The sequence below is a fragment of the Squalius cephalus genome, assembly GCF_949319135.1.
Source record: "Squalius cephalus genome assembly, chromosome: 17".
NCBI classification, from domain to species: Eukaryota; Metazoa; Chordata; class Actinopteri; order Cypriniformes; family Leuciscidae; genus Squalius; species Squalius cephalus.
Window position 1 is genome coordinate 32,717,709 of NC_137138.1, and position 19,500 is coordinate 32,737,208.

At 42.6% G+C, this 19,500-nt stretch overlaps 1 protein-coding gene across 2 annotated transcripts in view; it reads left to right on the plus strand.

The window, feature by feature from the left end:
• The window catches only part of gabrb2b (gamma-aminobutyric acid type A receptor subunit beta2b), a 137,449-nt gene that overhangs the window by 87,720 nt on the left and 30,229 nt on the right, over nucleotides 1-19,500 (plus strand). For both annotated transcript variants that reach the window (XM_079847019.1, XM_079847020.1), the window contains exon 5: nucleotides 10,103-10,185. In XM_079847019.1, coding sequence (XP_079703145.1) covers nucleotides 10,103-10,185 — 83 coding nt within the window. The remainder of the gene's footprint in view (nucleotides 1-10,102; nucleotides 10,186-19,500) is intronic.

A 19,500-nucleotide genomic window follows, 5' to 3' on the forward strand; every position in this document is an offset into this window, starting at 1 on the left:
ATGTGATTGGATATGACTGGCTATGATTGGTTCACTTGATAAATTCTGCCTCTGGTTTTCGTGTGTGTTCCACATTCACAGATCAGTCTGAATGAACAAAATTATTACATTAACTGGAAGACTATTTAAAAAGTAAGTAAACAGCTCAACCACTTAGATATCTCTGGACCTGGACCAATCAGCTGTGAGAAAAGTGTCGGATGTCTGACGCAGTCCGCTCGTTAAGTCTGATGTCACCGCTTCCAGGTCCAAACGGTCTATCAGCTGCCAAAAATATGTCTAAGAGTTTTACACAACGGCCTGTTATTGAAGGGACATTGACGTTACATTTTCACGCTCCTTGTCCATATTGCATGTTTCATCATGGACAAGTTGGTATCAAGAATCATGAAATTTCACAGGTATAAGTAGACTGACATTGTCATGAGTGAGTGCTGTCCTTTCATAAAGCAACTGACTCTTAACAAAATGCAAGTAAGAGCATTTGACTTCACTGACACTTTTTGGCTCTTTACGTGTAAGATCTCAAGCTATTAAATGCACTCATGCTTGATTATATAAATATGCATGAGAGCATCTACTAATTAGACAGAGATATGCTCTTTATGTATAACTAATTATAGTATAATTAGCCTTACATTAGTTGAACTATCTTGCTGAAGTAAAGAAATGCATTATTAAAATTATATGACGAGTTACCAAGTGCCACATAAATCTACATTAACAACAGACTGAGTATGAAATATTGTTTCACTTTTTGCACAAGTAAATCACAAGAGTTTTTTTTTTTTTTTTTTTTTTTTTTTTTTTTTACTTTCTGTGTTTTTCTGGTCAAATTCATCTTTTTTGATAAAATGTACACACACACACACACACACACACACACACACACACACACACACACACACATATATGTGTGTGTGTGTGTGTGTGTGTGTGTGTGTGTGTGTGTGTGTGTGAGAGAGAGAGAGAACTAAGCTTGGGTACACCATTCAGATGTTTTTGCGCATGAAAGTAAAAATTGAGTTACTGTCTTATTTATTTGACAGTCAGTTTGCATTATATATAATCTGCACTGTTAATTAAAGATCTTTTGACTTTGGCATTTTTGTGGCCCTGCAGTAAAACAGATGGCTTTGTTGTCTAACAGGGTTTTCTTAAAAAAATATGAAGAAGAAGAAGAATGTTTTTATCTCAGTGATGCAGTGACAATTAAAGTCTCATAAAAGACTGCATGAATACAGTAGCATAGAAAGTGTCCACTTTTCTCTTCCTTCATACAGTGTATCTTAACACTTTCTGAAGCACTTCATTATTGCACATTCCAGTCCACCCCTTGAAAACAGCTAGTTATTTTTAAAGTGTAGCTTCACAGATTTTCAACATGCTTTGTAGTTTTTGCACTGTCTGTTTACTCTTTCTCTGTGTTACCTGGACTGAGAAATTCCATCCATTTGTTAGTTTTGCGTCATCCGGCAGACCTTTGACAGCTCCGGGGCTTTTTCAAAACTATAGATTGTACTTGCAGCAGATGTGGCGACGGGACGTATGTCTCCGTTCCCTCCCTTAGGGAACGAGGGTTACCATATGTTCCCTTATCGGTTGGTCACTTCAACGTACAGTACGTCGTGACCGACTGATAGGAATCACTACCAAAGCGCCACAGCTGCTGCACCCCATCCAGCTCCCTGTGTAAGCCTCTACCCCTTCTTGCCTGGAAGGACGATAGGAGAGGGCTTAAACAGAGTGTCTCTGACACTGTTGTTCCGTGATAACCCATACAGTGAAATTATTGGATAACAATGGGAAAGTGTGCCCTTTCTATGGAGGGAAGGGATGCTGCGGAAGCCACAATCTTCAAAGGAGTTATGTGGAAAGATGCATATGGACCAGCCCTAAGGTTGTATTGCATATGAATATTGGGTGACTTAGCCCAAGGGAAAGACACAGGCTTCGATTAGGAGCAGCCGTGGAGAATACACATGAGATCCCTGTAGGGTCACACATATGGGACCCAGCCTAAACCCGGTTCTCAAGGATTCAATGGATAAATGCCTGGCACCTGACGCTCCACCATGTCCGGGCCGAGGGTGTTGGAGGACTCACAGGTTTTTCACTCTGGAGAATATGGAGCACGGTAGGGTGCAGCAAGCCGACAGAGCCGGGCCTCTCAATGCTTCTACCCATTTAGGGTGAGAACACGGGAGTAGACCGGCTCTACACGTAGGCTATAGTATCTATCCCCCTGGAGGATACAACGCCTCTCATGGAGTGAGTATGCAACCTGAGTGGGCAGGGCACGCCTTGAGCTTGGTAAGCCAAGGCAATGGCATCCACTATCCAGTGGGCCATCTTCTGCTTGGAGACAGCCTTTCCCTTCTGCTGGCCTCCGTAACAGACAAAGAGCTGGTCTGAGGACCTGACGCTTTGAGTTCTGTCCTCGTACAATACGCAGAGCGCGAACGGGACAGAGCAAAGCCAGGGCTGGGTCTGCCTCCTCCAGGGGCAGCGCTTGCAGATTCACTACCTGGTCTCTGAAAGGAGTGGTAGGAACCTTGGGCACATAGCCAGGCCGGGGTCTCAGTATAACATGGGTTTCACCCAGCACGAATGCCAGGCACGATTCATCGACCGAAAATGCTTGCAGGTCCCCTACCCTCTTGATAGAGGCCAGTGCAATCAGCAGCAAAGTCTTCAAAGAAAGAAGCTTTAAGTCTGCTGACTGCAAAGGCTCAAAGGGAGCATCTTGAAGTGCTCAAAGCACCAGGGAAAGGTCCCAAGAGGGTATGGAGGGGGCTCGAGGAGGGTTTAGCCGTCTCGCCCCCCTAAGGAACCTGACGACCAGGTCGTGCTTTCCAACTGATTTGCCATCTATGTGGTCGTGATTAGCTGAAATAGTGGCAGCATGTACTTTGAGGGTGGAGGGAGACAGCCTTCGCTCCAACCCTTGCTGCAAGAAGGAAAGCACTGACCCTATCAAACATCTTCAGGGTTCCTCTCTGCGAGGTTCAGAACAGGTTCCACTTCAAGGTGTACACACGTCTCGTAGACGGCGCTCGTGCAGAAGTGATGGTGTTAAGTATCTCTGGGGGTAAGTCACCTAGAACCTCTGCGTCCTGTCCAGGGATCAGACATGGAGTTTCCAGAGGTCCGGATGCAGGTGCCATAGGGTGCCCCGTCTCTGAGTCAGAAGGTCCTTCCTCAGAGGAATGGGCCAGGGAGGGACTGTCATGAGGAGCATGAGTTCTGGGAACCAGGTCCGGGTGGGCCAATAGGGAGCCACCAGAAGGACCTGCTCCTCGTCCTCCCTGACTTTGCATAGCGTCAGTACAAGTAGGCTCACTGGGGGAAACGCATATTTGCAGAGGCCCTGGGGCCAGCTGTGAGCCAGTGCGTCCATGCCGAGTGTTCCCTCAGTCAGGGAGTAAAACAGCTGGCAGTGGGAGGTCTCTGAGGAGGCAAACAGGTCTACCTGAGCCTCCCCGAACTCTCTCCAAATCAGCTGAACTGCCTGGGAGTGGAGTCGCCATTCTCCCGGGAGCACAGCTTGTGACAGCTCGTCGGCCACATGGTTGAGCACACCGGGGACATACATGGCTCGAAGTGACCTCAGATGCTTCTGACTCCAGAGGAGGAGATGGCGGGCGAGTTGCGACATGCGACGGGAGCGTAGACCACCTTGAGAGTTGATGTACGCAACGGTCGCAGTGTTGTCCGTACGGACCAGCACGTCTCTGCCCTATAGCGGCCTCTTTCAGCGGCTCAGAGCGAGATGTACTGCTAGAAACTCGAGGCAGTTGATGTGCAAATGCAGTTGGGGGCCCGTCCACACCCCTGACACTGCATGCCCGATTGCCCATTGTACGTGGCACTCCAGCTGGTCGCAGAGGCATCTGTGAATACCACAGCATGCCTGGACACCTGTTCCAAGGGGACTCCTGCACGCAGGAACGAGGGGTCTGACCACGGGCTGAAGGTTTGGTGGTACGCCGGTGTGATTGTCTCCTGGTGAGTGCCATGATGCCACGCCCATCTCGGGACTCGGCCGTGAAGCCAGTGCTGAAGCGGTCTCATATGGAGCAGCCCGAGCAGAGTTGCCGCTGCTGCCTCTGCCATATGCCCCAGGATCCTCTGAAAGAATTTCAGTGGGACCGCCATCCTACCTTTGAACGTGTTCAAGCAGTTCAGCACCGACTGGGTGCGTTGCTCTGTGAGGCGTGCTCTCTGTGTGACCGAATCCAACTCCATACCAAGAAAAGAGATCCTCTGCATGGGGCGAGTTTGCTCTTTTCCCAGTTGACCTGAAGGCCCAGCTGACTGAGGTGCCTGAGCATGAGGTCCCTGTGTTCGCATAACTGATCTTGAGAGCGTGCTAGTATGAGCCAGTCGTCGAGATGGGAACAAGGGCCCCCTCCGTGACTTTCGTGAAGACACGGGGAGACAGGGACAGCCCAAAGGGCAGGACCTTTTACTGATATGCTCGACCCTCGAACACAAAGCACAGAAACGGCCTGGAACGGTTTCTGGCAGTAAAAGGTGCCGTCCACGTCCCTGTGAGCTCCTCGTGCACTTCTGGGAAGAAAGGCACTGGGGTGGGTTGCTGAGAACCAGCGCGCGCCACCCCGAGATACCAATCATCCAGCCTCGAGGGCTCGGGACATGGTGGAGGGTTCCACACAAGCCTGATACTGTTGGCGGCCCGGGAATGCATGGCCATCATCTCCAGGTCCGTCTTGGGCACCGTTGACACACCAGAAGGAGGCAACAGCGCCGAGCTATCATTCACGTAGAAGTCTGACCCACCCTCCGATGCAGCGATCGTCATCTGTTCATCGCGGGGAGCACCGAAAGAAACAACTGGTACACACCTCGAGGGAGGTCCAGAGCGTTCCGGTGGTGGCTCTGCTGGCTACGGAGTGTGAGAGGGATGACGGTTCCTAGGTGCATGGTTCCCCGAAGGAAGCGTGCTCACCGCGATCCTCAGGTCTTTCGTGTCAGAGCCCGAAGCAACCCTGAGGAGGGTTAGATCGACCCTTTGCAGGAACGATAGTCTCGACCGCAGCTCCGAGATGGTCATCTTCCCACAAGGCGTGTTCAAGGCCCAGACACACAAGGCAGCGATCGTGACCATCCCGCAATCCCAAGTAACGACTGCATCCAGAAACACACAGATAGAATGTCATCTTTGTAAATAAGCATTTTTCACCAGACTGCTCTCACTGGTGCTGAGACATGCAGGGGAACAGTCACGCAAACACAGACAGGAATGTGCACTTGTCTGTGCGCGTCTCTCTCGCTGATCTTACCAGCTGTCAAAACGGCTTTTGAGCGCTCTCACCCTCGCACCTTACCAGCTGTAAGAACAGCTTTTTGTTTGCTCAAGAGCAAAAACAAAAAAATAGAGAAGGGGAGAGAGAGAAAGAGAGAGAAAAAAGAGTTGCAACAGAGTGGAGAGATCCAAAAAATAAACCTTGTAATAGTTTCTTAATAGTTTCGTAAAAGCTCGTAATAGTTCTCAAAACTCTTGTAGATTAAAGAGAGCATCGAAGTGGTTGGCTCCGAAGCAAAAAGCTGAAATGCAATCGCACCTTCTGCTCATTTTATACCCGCGTTGCGAGGCTAAACAGCTGATGCAAATGATTGCATGCCAATGTGCATTGGCTCATTTTAGTTTCACTCGAAGTAGATTGGCCTCTCTAGGGAGATTCCTATCAGTCGGTCACGACGTACGTTGAAGTGACCGACCGAGAAGGGAACCAGATTTACTAACAGCTTGCACCAGCGCAAACCCTCTTTTGGCGTTAAAAAACTATTATCAGGATTTACTAAAGACACGTTGTGATAAAATAGCGCTGAAAAGGTGTGGACGGTTATTTTTTTGCGACTGACCATGTTGCATATGAATTTGTAGGAGTTTCTCTTTCAGACGCAAAATTTATGGGAGGATGATTTATGCAAGGTGATTTACTAAGGTTTGCACTAGTCAATTTATTTGCGCCATTATTTACCATCCAAAAAAAAGCATGTCTTACACCAGACGCTAATTTGCGCTGCTCTCGGTAGATTGCGTTGGTCATTATGTAAATGATCCGGCTGCGTCTGTGTTCTTTAATTTGCGCGGTGTCAGTAGATCACGCGCAGAACTTTACACTTTTTGGTTTTGTGCTTTCACACTAATTTGCCCTGTTTAGTAAATCTAGCCCATAGTGTGAAAAAAAAAAAAAAAATAATTCGAAATATCTGTTCAGTAGTCCCTATGTAACAGATGACACAATTTAGTAATTGCGGTGCTTCTAATTAAGTGTTAAAAAGCAGTTGCAAATGTTCAAAATACACATACTCATCTTCGCTCCAATAAAATGTACAACACTTTGTTTTACTACCAAATTATATGTAATATCTAATTAATTTAACTTACAGTGGAATGTTTCCCTCGACATCTTATGATTTGGGGGCACATGAGTTTCTGAACATGATGCATGATGGGATACTCTTTGCCTCAAGTACCGTTTCGGATAGTGTGGGTTTAGTGTGCGTTAAGGGCACTGAGTTTTGGCGGTCTTACTTTCTGTTGCGTGCACGCGCTCTCAAGTGGCCAAGAACGCAAGTGTGGGTATTTGGATAGGCCCAAAATCTTTGGAGTGACTCCCATCACAACAAATGTCGATCTAGAGTGACGTAAAAGTCGCACGAAATCCGATATGACCGTTCAGAGTGAGATCTCTTTGCAAAACATCCGACTTGTATCTGATTTAATTTCACATATGGAAATGGCCCAAATCAGAATCTAAAAAAAAAATATTCCATGTGGTTTGTGCTGTTCACATATAAAAAAATAAATAAAAAATAAAAAAAATAAAATAAAAAAAAACAGATCTGAGTCACACACTTTGGGATTTGGAGAGAAATTAGCACAATAATTAGTTTAAAACAGCGTCCTTGTTACACGTTACATGTACTGTAGTTACTACAGTAATAACATATTAATGCACTTAACCCTTAACCAAACCCTAATCCTAAACTTAACCCTATACATGTAGTTAATTATTATTACTTAGTACTTAAATGTGTAATTACACTGTAACAATATGTACAATAACAAATAGTAATTGACTAGAATTAATCAATTCAAACGGTATGGTCTCTTGTCAATGCAACAGTAAACGAATATTGTTCAAAGGAGTCATATAATGCCATTTTTGTACAAGCTAATATGATTCTTTAGGGTCTAAATTAAAATTTGTAATGTACTTTAATTAAAAATTCACATTAGTATTGTAAGAAAACATTCATTTTACCTGGTCAAAAACAGCTCTGTTTTCAGCACGCCGTTTAAGTGCATGTGTCTTTAAATGATAATGAGCTTTGCTCACCCCGCCCCTCTGTTCTGTGCGTATAAAGGTTAATAAAACGTTACACTCACTTCTTCTTCTGGAGGTGCAGAAGGAACACGAATAGTTGGTACCGATCCTTTTTTCAGGAGCAGCTTCTTAGCAAAACCAGCGTTATACTGACCCTCGTTTGTAAAGCAGTCTGGTGTCTGAAATGATTCGCGCAAACATGAAAGCATTGACGTTGATCGTGGGGAATATTCCCTTCGAAAACAAAACTCAGCCACTGCGTCTTCAGCGGTTCGGCTTTAGGAGCATCAAAATGACTGCTGTGTTCCTTATTACACCCAAGAACAGAACACCACAATCGCTTAGACGGCATTCTGCTCATAGACAGTTCTCCAGCGTATCAACAATGACCGCGCCGGTCCGCGCGGACTATGATTGACAGCTCGCTCACGAGCGAGGGCGGGTCTGTGTTGAAACAATGCTGTCAATCAACAATCGTGGGAGGGGCGTCGATTTTGTGACGTCAGAAAATCGAATGGCTTGATTTGAGACGGGAAAACATATAAGAAGATTAAAAAAAAAAAAAACACTGGATGGATTTTTATAATTTTATGATGGTTCTGTACAGGCACTGCCAACACACATTTCAGTACAATCAACTTGAAAAAGTGCATGTACCATTATATGACCCCTTTCAACAATATTATTTATTGCATGCCTTTCTTTACTGCATGCCTCTGCCATGTGCTTCTTCAGAATGCACTTTCTCCTACCTTCCACAGAAAACTCTTTCTTGAATAATTACATAATTATTAATATATATGAGAATAAATATTGTGATTTCAGAGAGATTTGACACGTCTAGCCTAATTGCAGAGAACATGATGATACTTAGACTGATGTTGTAGTATAGTTCTTACCTTGAACCACTCTCACTAACACCATTTTCTACCTTAACAACAGCTGCCAGTCCTGATAGCAAATTTAGCAAACTGAACAAGCTCTCCCTGAGGAATTCATATCATTCTTTTTCCTCTTTGTTCTCACCGAGGCTTGCCAGTCAGCTAACACACCCAGGGCCCTTACTCTGCTTGACTGATTTTGGCAGGTTGTAACTTTGAAAGGTGAAAGAGTACAGCCCTAGACATGGCCAGATGCCTCTCATTGCTTTTTCCTTTCCAAAATTGATATCTCACCATCCAGAGTCAGAACATACTTTATTAAAAATTAAATAAACAAAATAATAGCTTTTCAATATTAATAAGCATTCCACATGAGCCTTTATAACTCAGAAGAATTGTATCTCTTTGCTTCTATGGTCAATTTGAATTACTAAATGATGTTAGGGGAATTATTTTGGTCTGAGTTCAGTTTTCAGTAGCCAAATGACCAGGCTGGACAATGATCTGACTCTGGTTAGATTGGCCCTTTTACTGCTTTGATATTCTTTTTGGTCTCTTGAGAAGTTTCATATTTATCAGCATCTTTAATGAAACCTAAAGGGAGAAATAGACAATCCCCCTACTAGAAGCTGAAGGCAAGTCTTTGTCAGATGCTCCTGGACTATTAAGTGTAATATACTGTAGCGTATACATCAAAGCAGATACTAATACCCCTCTTGCTTGCCCTCTTTTCTTTGGTATTCCCACTTTGCTATGACATGGAGGCAAGGTGATTCTGGTATGACTGGAAACTAGGACACGGATTTTCGCTCATCTATCCTTCCCTGCAAGAGGATTTCTCTTGCACCTACCACTGCAGTAAATGTTTGCAGTGCTGAAAACGCATTTACTTAGTTCAAACCCTCTTTAGATACTTTCTATTTTGAAGAGGAAGACAGGAACTATTTAATTCACTAAAAGTACAAAGTTTTTAGGCATAACAGTCATGAAAAGTGTAGTGACATGGTTGAATTAATTTAGAGTAGTTCTCTACACAGCTATAAATAAAGCACATTTTAGTACTCTAAAATGCAACTGAAAAAAACGTTTTGCACTCAACACCGATGTCACGTATTCCTGAGTGAACATGATATTTTCTGAGGATTCGTTTTGTTTTGTTTTTTACCCTGCAATATGTGACATTGAGTTTATTTTATCCACCAGTAATTGGATTGGATGTGCAAAGCTGTTAGCGAAGAGTTTTTGAATTTGCTGCATGATCATGCTATTCAGGTAGCTAGCTCATGCTCTGAACCTTGAGTTTTATTTATTTATTCTACTTTGGGATTTTAAAACCTTTAGTTGTTCTTATGCACCTAATTTAAATTTGAATACCATCAATTTGAATGACTTAATTGAATTTACATAAATTTGTCCACAACAATCTTAACAGCTAAAAAACATGAATATTGTTGTTATTATCAAGGTAACCTTGTGCAGAATGCTTCAGGCATTCAAATTTTAATTTCTAATCATTCATTTTACTGCCATTCAGACAGTAAAAGTTGTAAACAGAATGCCTTGCACCCTTCAGAATACTGAAAAGTGCTATGTCCTTCAGCTGGAGTGAACCAAACTGATGCTCCCTTAGAGGGCTCAGGAAACCGATTTTTAAAACCATCATAATAAAATTTGCAAAACTTTCATTGAAAGTACATTACAGGAATAAAAAATGAAATGGGTGAAAATGCACAAAAAAAAAAGGAATGTGAAAGAATATTCTGGAAGTAATTGACTCCAGCACAGACATGGGTCTATGAAGAACAGGATTCTAGAGAAATAGTTGCTTGTGACTAATAGTTATACCCTCTGTGTGCACAGGATTACTACCACAGCCGCCTGCATGATGGACTTACGCAGATACCCACTAGATGAGCAGAACTGTACACTGGAAATCGAGAGCTGTGAGTGTCCCGTGAGACTTTCTCTCCACTAATTTGTCATATTCATATGATAAAAATAAAAAATGCATATATGTGTGTGTGAAGTGAAAAAAATAAGTACATTGAAATTGTTGGCTTTTTTTTTTTACACATTTGGACAAGCAAACATTTGATTCTCTTTGAAACAGTGCCTATTAATAAAGTTGATCCACTTGAAAAAAAAAGCTTTTTCAATAATTTATTCAACAGAAATATCAGTAGATGTGAATTTCTTCTGTGGGAAAAGTAAGTACATCCCTGGCCTAGCTAGTACTGCCCCCTTTAGCAGAAATAACTTCTTATAGACGTTTTTCATAATTGTCCACCAGTCACTGACATCTGACCTTTTTTTTTACCACACTTCCATGCAATATTCTTTCAGTTGCAAGGTGTTTGAAAGTATTCTTGTATGTACAGCCCATTTGAAATCTCCTTACAATATTTCAACAGGATTCAAATCTGGGCTTTGACTGGGCCATTCAATTATGCTCATCTTTTTGAGCAATTCTTTGGTGGATTTGCTAGCGTGTTTAGGATCGTTATCCTGTTGAAAGGTCCACTTTTGGTTCAATTTCAACTGTTGGACAGATGGCTTTACAGTATGTTCTCTTTAAGCACTCATTGATATGATGTTGAAATCATAGTTGAATCGATAAATGCAAGCTGTCCAGTCCCTGAGGCAGCAACCCCAAACCATAACATGTCCACCACCATGCTACACAGTTGGTATGAGGTACTTCTCCTTAAAAGCTGCCTTTGATCTGATCATGTCTGCTGTTACTGTGCCCAAACGACTCTATCTTTGATTTGTCTGTCCAGAGCACATTGCTTCAATAGGTCTATTTTTTCCTTACAATGGAATGATATATTTCAAATAATTTGGAGATCTTTTTAAATCCCTTGCCAGATTCATAGGCATCCACAACCTTTTTTTTTCTTTTTCTGAAGGCTTTACAATACTCTTTAGTTTGTGGCATGATGAAACCACACACCTCAATAGCAGAGGGAACACCAGACACTCACTATATGAGAGGTTGAAATAGGACGGGTTCCACCTGCACTCTCTAAGCTGATTCATATATCACATTGCATTAGTATTCAGACCCTTAACTCTGTACTTAGTTGAATGACGTTTTAACCGCGATTACAGCCTTTTAGAATAAAGTCTTTTTGGTTATAATGTGACATGCCTTGCATACCTGGATTTCTGCCATTATTTCCTGCAGATCCTCTTAAGCTCTGTCAGGTTGGATGGGGACTGTCGGTGGACAGCAATTTTTAGGTTTCTCTGGAGATGTTTGATTAAATTTATGTCCAGGCTCTGACTGGGTCACTCAAGAACATTCACAGAGTCATCCCTAATCCACTATTACATTGTCTTGACTATGTGTTTAGGGTCATTGTCCTGTTGGAAGGTAAACCTTTGGCCCAGTCTGAGCTCCTGAGTGATTTGAACCAGATTTTAGTTAAGGATATCTGTGTATTTTGTTGCATTCAGCTTTCTTTCTACCATGAACAGTCCCTTAAGCCCTGCTTCTGAAAAAATCATGCTTTTCGTCTGGCCGCTGTGTTTGTAGTCTTCCCATGATCTGTGTCTTGACACAGTTCCTTTGACCTCAAGGCTTAGTTGTTACTCTGACATGCATTTTCACAGTTATCACAAATATGTTATCAAAAATATGTTATGTATTTGTATATGTTAAGGTATGAAGTGCATATTGATGTAACAAAAAATAAATAAAGCATTTAGCATGAGGTTGCAATATGCAAATGAAACGAGTGAGTGAAGGGATGTTGCCGTCAGAGAGATGAGAGAGCGAGAAAGCGCAGCTGCTATCTGCTATCAAAATTAGTATTGGAAGCGTTTCAGATATTTCAGTATCGATATGTAACGAAAAATCAATATTTTAACAACACTAAATTGCACTTAGTTTCTTATTTCAAATGCCTTTTTAAAAGACAACAATTAAAAAATGCATGTTGTATATTATATATAAAATTCAACCCGCCAACTTGACTAGTAGGAGTGACTGCATTACATACCATTGCTGAAATCCACCCACATTTAGCGGGTGTTAATGTCAAGCCCTACAGTTGGTGCTCAACCAGAATAATACTTTTATTTGGGGTATGTATTTGCTGCCTTTTACCGATAAGAGGTGCTACAATCACAGACTTTTAAAAGTATCAGTTTTTTCTTTCTATTGCGTAATCTGACGTGGCTCGTTGAGAACTGACCAGCAGATAAATTCAAGTGAAACATTGTAGTTAAACAAATTCATAATCCCAATACTGAAATTACAGTACTTATTTAGAATTGAAACAAATGTAGGCTTCTTTTACTGCATCAAATTTAAGCAAAGTAGGCTAAACGTTAGGGAGTGGTGGGAACCTTGGGCACGTATCCAGGCCTGGATCTCAGGATCACGTGAGAATTAGCCCGCCCGAATTCTAGGCACGCTTCGTTGATCGAAAATGCCTGCAGGTCCCCTACCCATTTGATGGAGGCCAATGCAAGTTGACACAGTTCCTAGTGCACAAGGGAGAGTTTGCTCTTTTCCCAGTTGACCCGAAGGCCCAAACAGGCGAGGTGCTGGATCACCAGATCCCTGTGTTCGCAAACCTGGTCTCGAGAGTGAGCTAGGAGCAGCCAGTCGTTGAGATAGTTCAGGATGCGAAACCCGTGTTGCCGGAGTGGCACAAGGGCTGCCTCAACGACTTTCGTGAAGATGCGAAGAGACAGGGCTAACCCAAATGGGAGAACCGTGTACTGGTATGCCTGAGCCTCGAAAGCAAACCGAAGAAACGGTCTGTGTCGAGGAAGAATGGAGACATGAAAGTACACGTCCTTCAGGTCGATCGCTGCAAACAAATCCAACGGACGAACACATTCGAAAATGCGTTAGGCTGTCAACATCTTGAACAGAAGCCTGTGAAGGGTTCGGTACAAGATGTGCAGGTCCAGGACAGGCCATAAAAAAACGCTCTTCTTGGGTACAATGAAGTAGGGGTTGTAGAAGCCGGACTTCATTTCGGCTGGAGGAACAGTCTCGATCTCACCCTTCGCTAGTAGGGTGGCGACCTCCGCACGCATGACAGGGGCATTGCCACCGACCATGATGTAACGGACTCTCCGGAAGCGGGGAGGAGACCGTGCGAAACTAAATTGCATAGCCGAGCCTGATGGTTCTCGCAAGCCAGCGGGACAGATTGGGAAGCTCCAAAAACTGAATTAGCGGGGTCATGTGAACCACAGACATACCCACGATGGGGCAGCGAGGCAGAATAACTGGCCCAGACGTGGGAGGCAGAGCATCCCGGTGTGGGGGCATGGTCATATGCCGCGTCCTGACTGAGGAGCCCAGGGAAGTATGAGTGTTCTGCGGGGGCCTGGTCTGACAGGGGTCTGGCGACAGAGGGGGACGAGAGTGGCGAGGCAGACATTGCACACTGCCATCACACAGCCTCTGCGGGCTCAGAAATGGGAATGTCAGTTCTTTGGAAGAAGAGGTCCTGCAACCACTTCCTGGAAAGAACTGCAACCCATCTCTGAGCTGCCCGTAACGGGATCGCCGCATCGCCTGGCGTTCGGCAGGCTGCGGGGCTGGTATGGGCTGGGGAACCTTCCTGCGACTACTTCCATGGCGCGGCCCGATCATCAAGCCCTGAGCGCTCGGGACATGGTGGAGGGTGTTACGCATGGCCCATTGGCTGCTGTCATTAAAGCAGAAGTAAATTATTACTTCATAGCATGTAGTTTCAACTCCACCAAATATTAGGTTGTTTCACTATTGTACAGCAAATGCAATAGCTCTTTTGTTTTATTTTTCATGTTTGTTGAAGGCTTATTTGGAAATTACCATAGTTGTAGTATTTCATCCTTACTGTTAATTGACATTAGCCTCACTTACGTTTCAAAATGCGGCAATTACTGCAGTTTTGCAAAATGTCCCTTTGTGGCACCTGGCGGTCATTTCGCGACTGGTTTATTTTTGCCACAGTGACTTTGCCACGGCAGTTAGCACAGCGGTAATAGGCATTCTGGTTGACTACCTACTGTAGTTAGGACATTCGAAAATGTGTGGGATAAAAGTACAGCATACAATGTGTGTGCTATATTCCCAATTTCTAAAGTCAATTGATAGTGTGTGGAAAATACTAAAATATATGTAGAGTTCCTTTTTGAGAGACAGCGTGCGTGATAGTGTTTTGAGGGACAGCGTGATGCCTCCAGCGTGATAGTATCTGAAGCACGTGTGGATCTAGTCCAATCTTGATTGGTGTTGCGTCATGACGTCACATGTGACGGCGTACATGGAAGCTACAAAGATACGCCGGCACACAACACTTCTGCTCTTCAGCAAGCATTCTATGTTGCTCTTGTCAGTCTTATTTGGTGTTGTTTGTCCTACAATGAAAGCATTCTCCCTTATTTATCAAAAAACGAGAAAGAAAAGTACTAATTGTTGATTTCCTTTGTGGTGCTCGGAGGATGAGGCCTGTTGTCCAAACAAGGGATCCTGTGTGGGACCTGGCAGTGGTTCTTGAGGGGTTATCCCTGGCACACTTTGAACCCAATTGACGAAGTGGCAGACAAGTTTTTTGCTTTCATAGTGGCCTTCCTGCTAGCCATAACGTCCCTCAAAAGAGTGGGGGACCTGCAAGGCTCTTTCTGTTACTCCCTCTTGCCTCGAGTTCGCTCCTGGGAGGGTAAAGGCCATTCTCCACCCTAGGCCAGGCTACGTGCCCAAGGTGTCATCTAATGTTGCATGGTCAGTTATCCTGCAGGCCTTTTATCCTCCACCACTTATCAGCTGACCAGGAAAGGCTATACCTACTATTTCCTGTCTGGGCCTTGGAGGCCTATGTACGTAGGTCCTCAGGTGGGAGGAATTCGGACCAGCTATTCGTGTGTTTTGGGTCACCTAAGAAGGGTTCCCCTTGTTCCCCCTGCTTCTAAGCAGATGGATGGTGGATTGTGGAGGCTATTTCTTTCTTCAGCATATGAGGTGCACAGGCTGCCCTCACCTCTCCTGAAAAGAGCAGAGATTGGACTAGGTTCTTCACGTGCTTTAGACGCTGTCACGATGGAGACGTTCCCCAAAGTGCTGCCTTCGGCGTCTAGTTCCCTTTTGCCATGGAATCTTGCACACATTAAAACTCGCCATGACGTGTTGAGATAGGTTTGACATCAATGGTATCAAATCTCATTGTCTTTTGCATGTCTTATGACTGACTGTGACACTCTAAGTTTGCTAAAGTATTGACATATCTGCTGTACGGAGGTGGAGTATAAAAGGTCACAATAGCAATGTTTCCTTTATGAGATGCCTTAGGATGAGTTCTGATCAGTAATATTAAAGAATCATTCCTTGATTGACAATTGACTTCCATCAGAAAAAAGTAAGAATATAAAAATAAACATAAATAGTTTAAAGTATTAGATATTTCAAACTAATTGACTCAAGCAAATAACACTGTTTAAACAAATGTTATAGCATTACAATCTTGATCAGTTTGATTGACAATCATGACCAATTCATATCAAATTCTAAGGGTTCTTTTTTTCTAGTAGAAACACATTTTTGGTGTGAGCACAGTGTGTGTGTAGAAAGCCAGCCGTACTCCACCGTTACCTTAATTAGGATGACCTTCATCTCCATAAAGCCAAGAGATAAAGAGAGCCAGTCAGCATTCATGCTACACAGCGCCATGAGCAGAAAAGGCCTAATCAAATCTAATTGTGACTCTATATATGCAGTGTACACTGGGAAATCAGTGGAAATCCAGCAGTAATCCTCCAGCGTCTACTGTTACGCATGGCCCATTGGCTGCTGTCATTAAAGCAGAAAGATAGAAAGCTGAGAGCTAGAGGAGATCAGAAAAGGGCATGTGTACACACTTGCTAATTGTGCTCTTGTGAACTCCAACACATTGGCTGCATTGTAGAGAAGAGCTAATGTTTTTTTTTTGTTTTTTTGTTTTGTTTTTTATGGTTTCCACCATAAGAGCTTGCAGAACTGCAATGTGATGTCCATGGTTTCTCAACTGGGAAATGCTTCTTTCTTTCTTTCTTTCTTTCTTTCTTTCTTTCTTTCTTTCTTTCTTTCTTTCTTTCTTTCTTTCTTTCTTTCTTTGTGAAATGGCATTCTGTATTGGCATGTATTGACATCCTGTCAGTGAGCATTATGTGTCTATAACCTCAAATCCTGGGAGAATCCTATGAACTTTTGTCTAATTGGTTTTACCTTTTTCTTTCACAAGCTCTGTCCAAGTTTTTCACAAGTTTTACTTTCTTTCAAGTAAACTCCACAGAGGTTTCTGGGAACACAGTGTGTGCTGAGAGCATCAGCTATACTCTAACATTACCTATAGCAATGCCAAGGTCATGGGTTCATTTCCCTGAGAGCACATATTGATGAATGTATACTGAATGCACAGCAAGTCATTTAACAAAAATAGTTATTGGGGTCAGGTAGCCAGGTCATCCTCTGATGGGACTCCCAGAAGTGTATTCATGCACCATCTGATGGATATTGCACACAAAATAGAATGAGCTGGCTAATTTTTTTTCAGTTCCAACCTTACTAGTAGGTGTTAGGCTCAGAGCATGCTCAGAGCATGCAAGATTTCAGTGCAATGCAGCGCCAGGCTGCAAGTGTTTTTTGCTAGTTTCAGCCCGACGCAGTTATCATTTTCACGTCCTGCGCCACGTTGTTTAAATAGAAAATGCTTTTGCACCCATTTGTACACCCATGGGCTGCTGGTCTGAAAACGAGGTGCGTTCAGGCACATTGTTGGCGCGTTGCTGTTGCTATTTTGAGGAAACTGAAATGCACTGACCATTGATCAATTGAAACCTGGTCTAAAGTCAATGCTGGAATATTTTGTTATCTAAAGAGCACGCTAGTAATATGTGCCTATAGGTGGGTCCACAAAGCGCGTACTATATGGCTCATAGATGGTCTGCTTTCACGCAAAACCTATAACCTTGCGTACGAGTAGATCCTTTTTCTCGCTAGAGAAGCTTTCATTTTTTCCGCTTGCAAATTCAGCCTTGTAACTAGCAAATCCACCATGGTGCGAACACAACTGGCTTTTTATTGCACATTACGGCCAAAACACACCCATTACTCATTAAAGGAATAGGGACAACCATTTTAGACCATGCGCCGACCATTTTTAACTATTCAAACTAGCTTAAGTGGATTCAGATTAGGGCCCTAGATATGTTTTATCACTTTTTCAGGGACAGAAATTCTCATCATATAGACTGCATATTTTTATTTTTATTTTTTGCTGTGGTATGATCTTTTTCCAAACAAACTGCCACTCTAAAGCATATAAAAATGCAATAAACTGTGATTGGTTTATTTATATTATGTCTAAATAGGCAGTTCTTAGCCAGATTAAGCTGCAAAATGGACCAGATGTTAAGTAAAAAGCCTGGCCATGTGAAACTAGGAGGCCATTGGATGTATAGCAGTCCAGCTAAAACATGGCTCGCTATGTGCTACAGACACCCAGTGCATTCATGGAGAATCTCAAAACCAGAAAATCCAATACTACATTTTTGACAACTGTGAAGAAGTTAATAATCAGGTGTTTCTCACCAAGCACTGTCAGTATTGCTCAGATGTGGTCCTGTGGGGTGGGATGACACTGATATGAAGGGAAGAAGATCCTCAGCTAACGCTACTCTGGTTAAACTGTATGGGAAAGATTATGTGCTAACATTATAGCTACAGCTAATTTTCCACCTAGATAATGTTCCATCTAATGGTCCTAAAACATTATGGATAAAAATATAGGCACCTCATGGTTTTATTTCAATTCAGGGAGTCACAATCCAGTTCCAAAACGATTGTTGGTGCATCTCATTTTTCATCTACTGTAAGATCACTTTACAGTAGTGAAATGAAAATGATCATAGTTGCATTTAACTGTATCTGCACTCTTTCATTTATGATGTATAGAACTATAATCGACATCGAGCTGCAAAATTAATTATTGTATCCCAATAAGAGTTTTTTGTTACAGTATTATGAATTGATCTCACTAGTGTGATCTCACTAGAAACTAGTCTATATATATGTTAGGTTTTGTGTGTTATTCTGACAAATGTGTTTTTGGCTAAAATAATTGTGTTTGACGTGACAGTTTGAGATTTAAGTTGGTGTGTAGTTATGAGATTGTGTTTATAGTTGTGAGAAAATGGTGAATTGAGAAAAACTGTAACAAAGCTCTGTTCATTATAGTTGACATGGAAATTGGAAATAACCTCAAAAGGGCATGAAATGCATCATAATTAGTGTAAACAGGAAGCCCAGAAGTTGCAGCATACATATTTTTCCTGCAACTCTAATTGGAAAGGTGAGGTGCTAGTAGAAACAGTGCAGATGTTTGCAAAACATAATGCAGGTCACAATAAATAGATGGCCAAGATTATGCATTCTGTGTTTCTAGGAATTTCTGTGCAACTCCCACTCCATCACAGCTGTTGGCTGCTCTGTGTATGTCTTGAGAAAATGTCATGCATGGAGAAATGAACTGCGACTTAGCCCCAAGGAGAGCTATAAAACGAATATCTGCCATGACGTATAACTGGATGAAACTCTAAAAAAGGTACAATAATAAAGGAGCTGCCACACAAATCCATATAGGTCACAGCAGAAAGATGCAGGTATTGTAGCAGCATCGGTATTATAAGTTAATGCTGAGAACTCCTATGACGCACAATCCAAACATCAACATGAGAACAACAAAGGCCTAATAGTACTTCAGTGACAGTCAAGTTATGAGGTCATGTATATGCTATTGTATGTCCTAAACCAGATCACAGTGGTTCACAATCACTTTGACTCCAAGGAGCCCCTTTTACCACAATAATAATCCTTAGTTTTGTTTTAAAAATTTGTTTTTGATCTATGGGCTCCTCCTACTTTCTGAAAAAAAATAAAAAAAAATAATTAGAAATATTATAATTAATTGTATTAACAATTAATTAACATTAATTGTAGACCATTACATGTTCTGATTGTGGAAAATCACCCATTATTTACAGCAGATTCTTTTGATTAAAAAGAGCCCAACTCACCATAATCCGTCACTTAGATCTAAATATATTCTCTCTCATGGAGTTAACACACATAAAACTCCACAGGCACACATGTAGCTAAGTAAATTCAAATGTAGCTTTCACGTGGCATTTACGCTTGTAACTTCATAAAACATGCACATATTGTAGAAAATGGCACATCATTATCAGTGGATGCTCCCGATTGAAATGATAAAAAT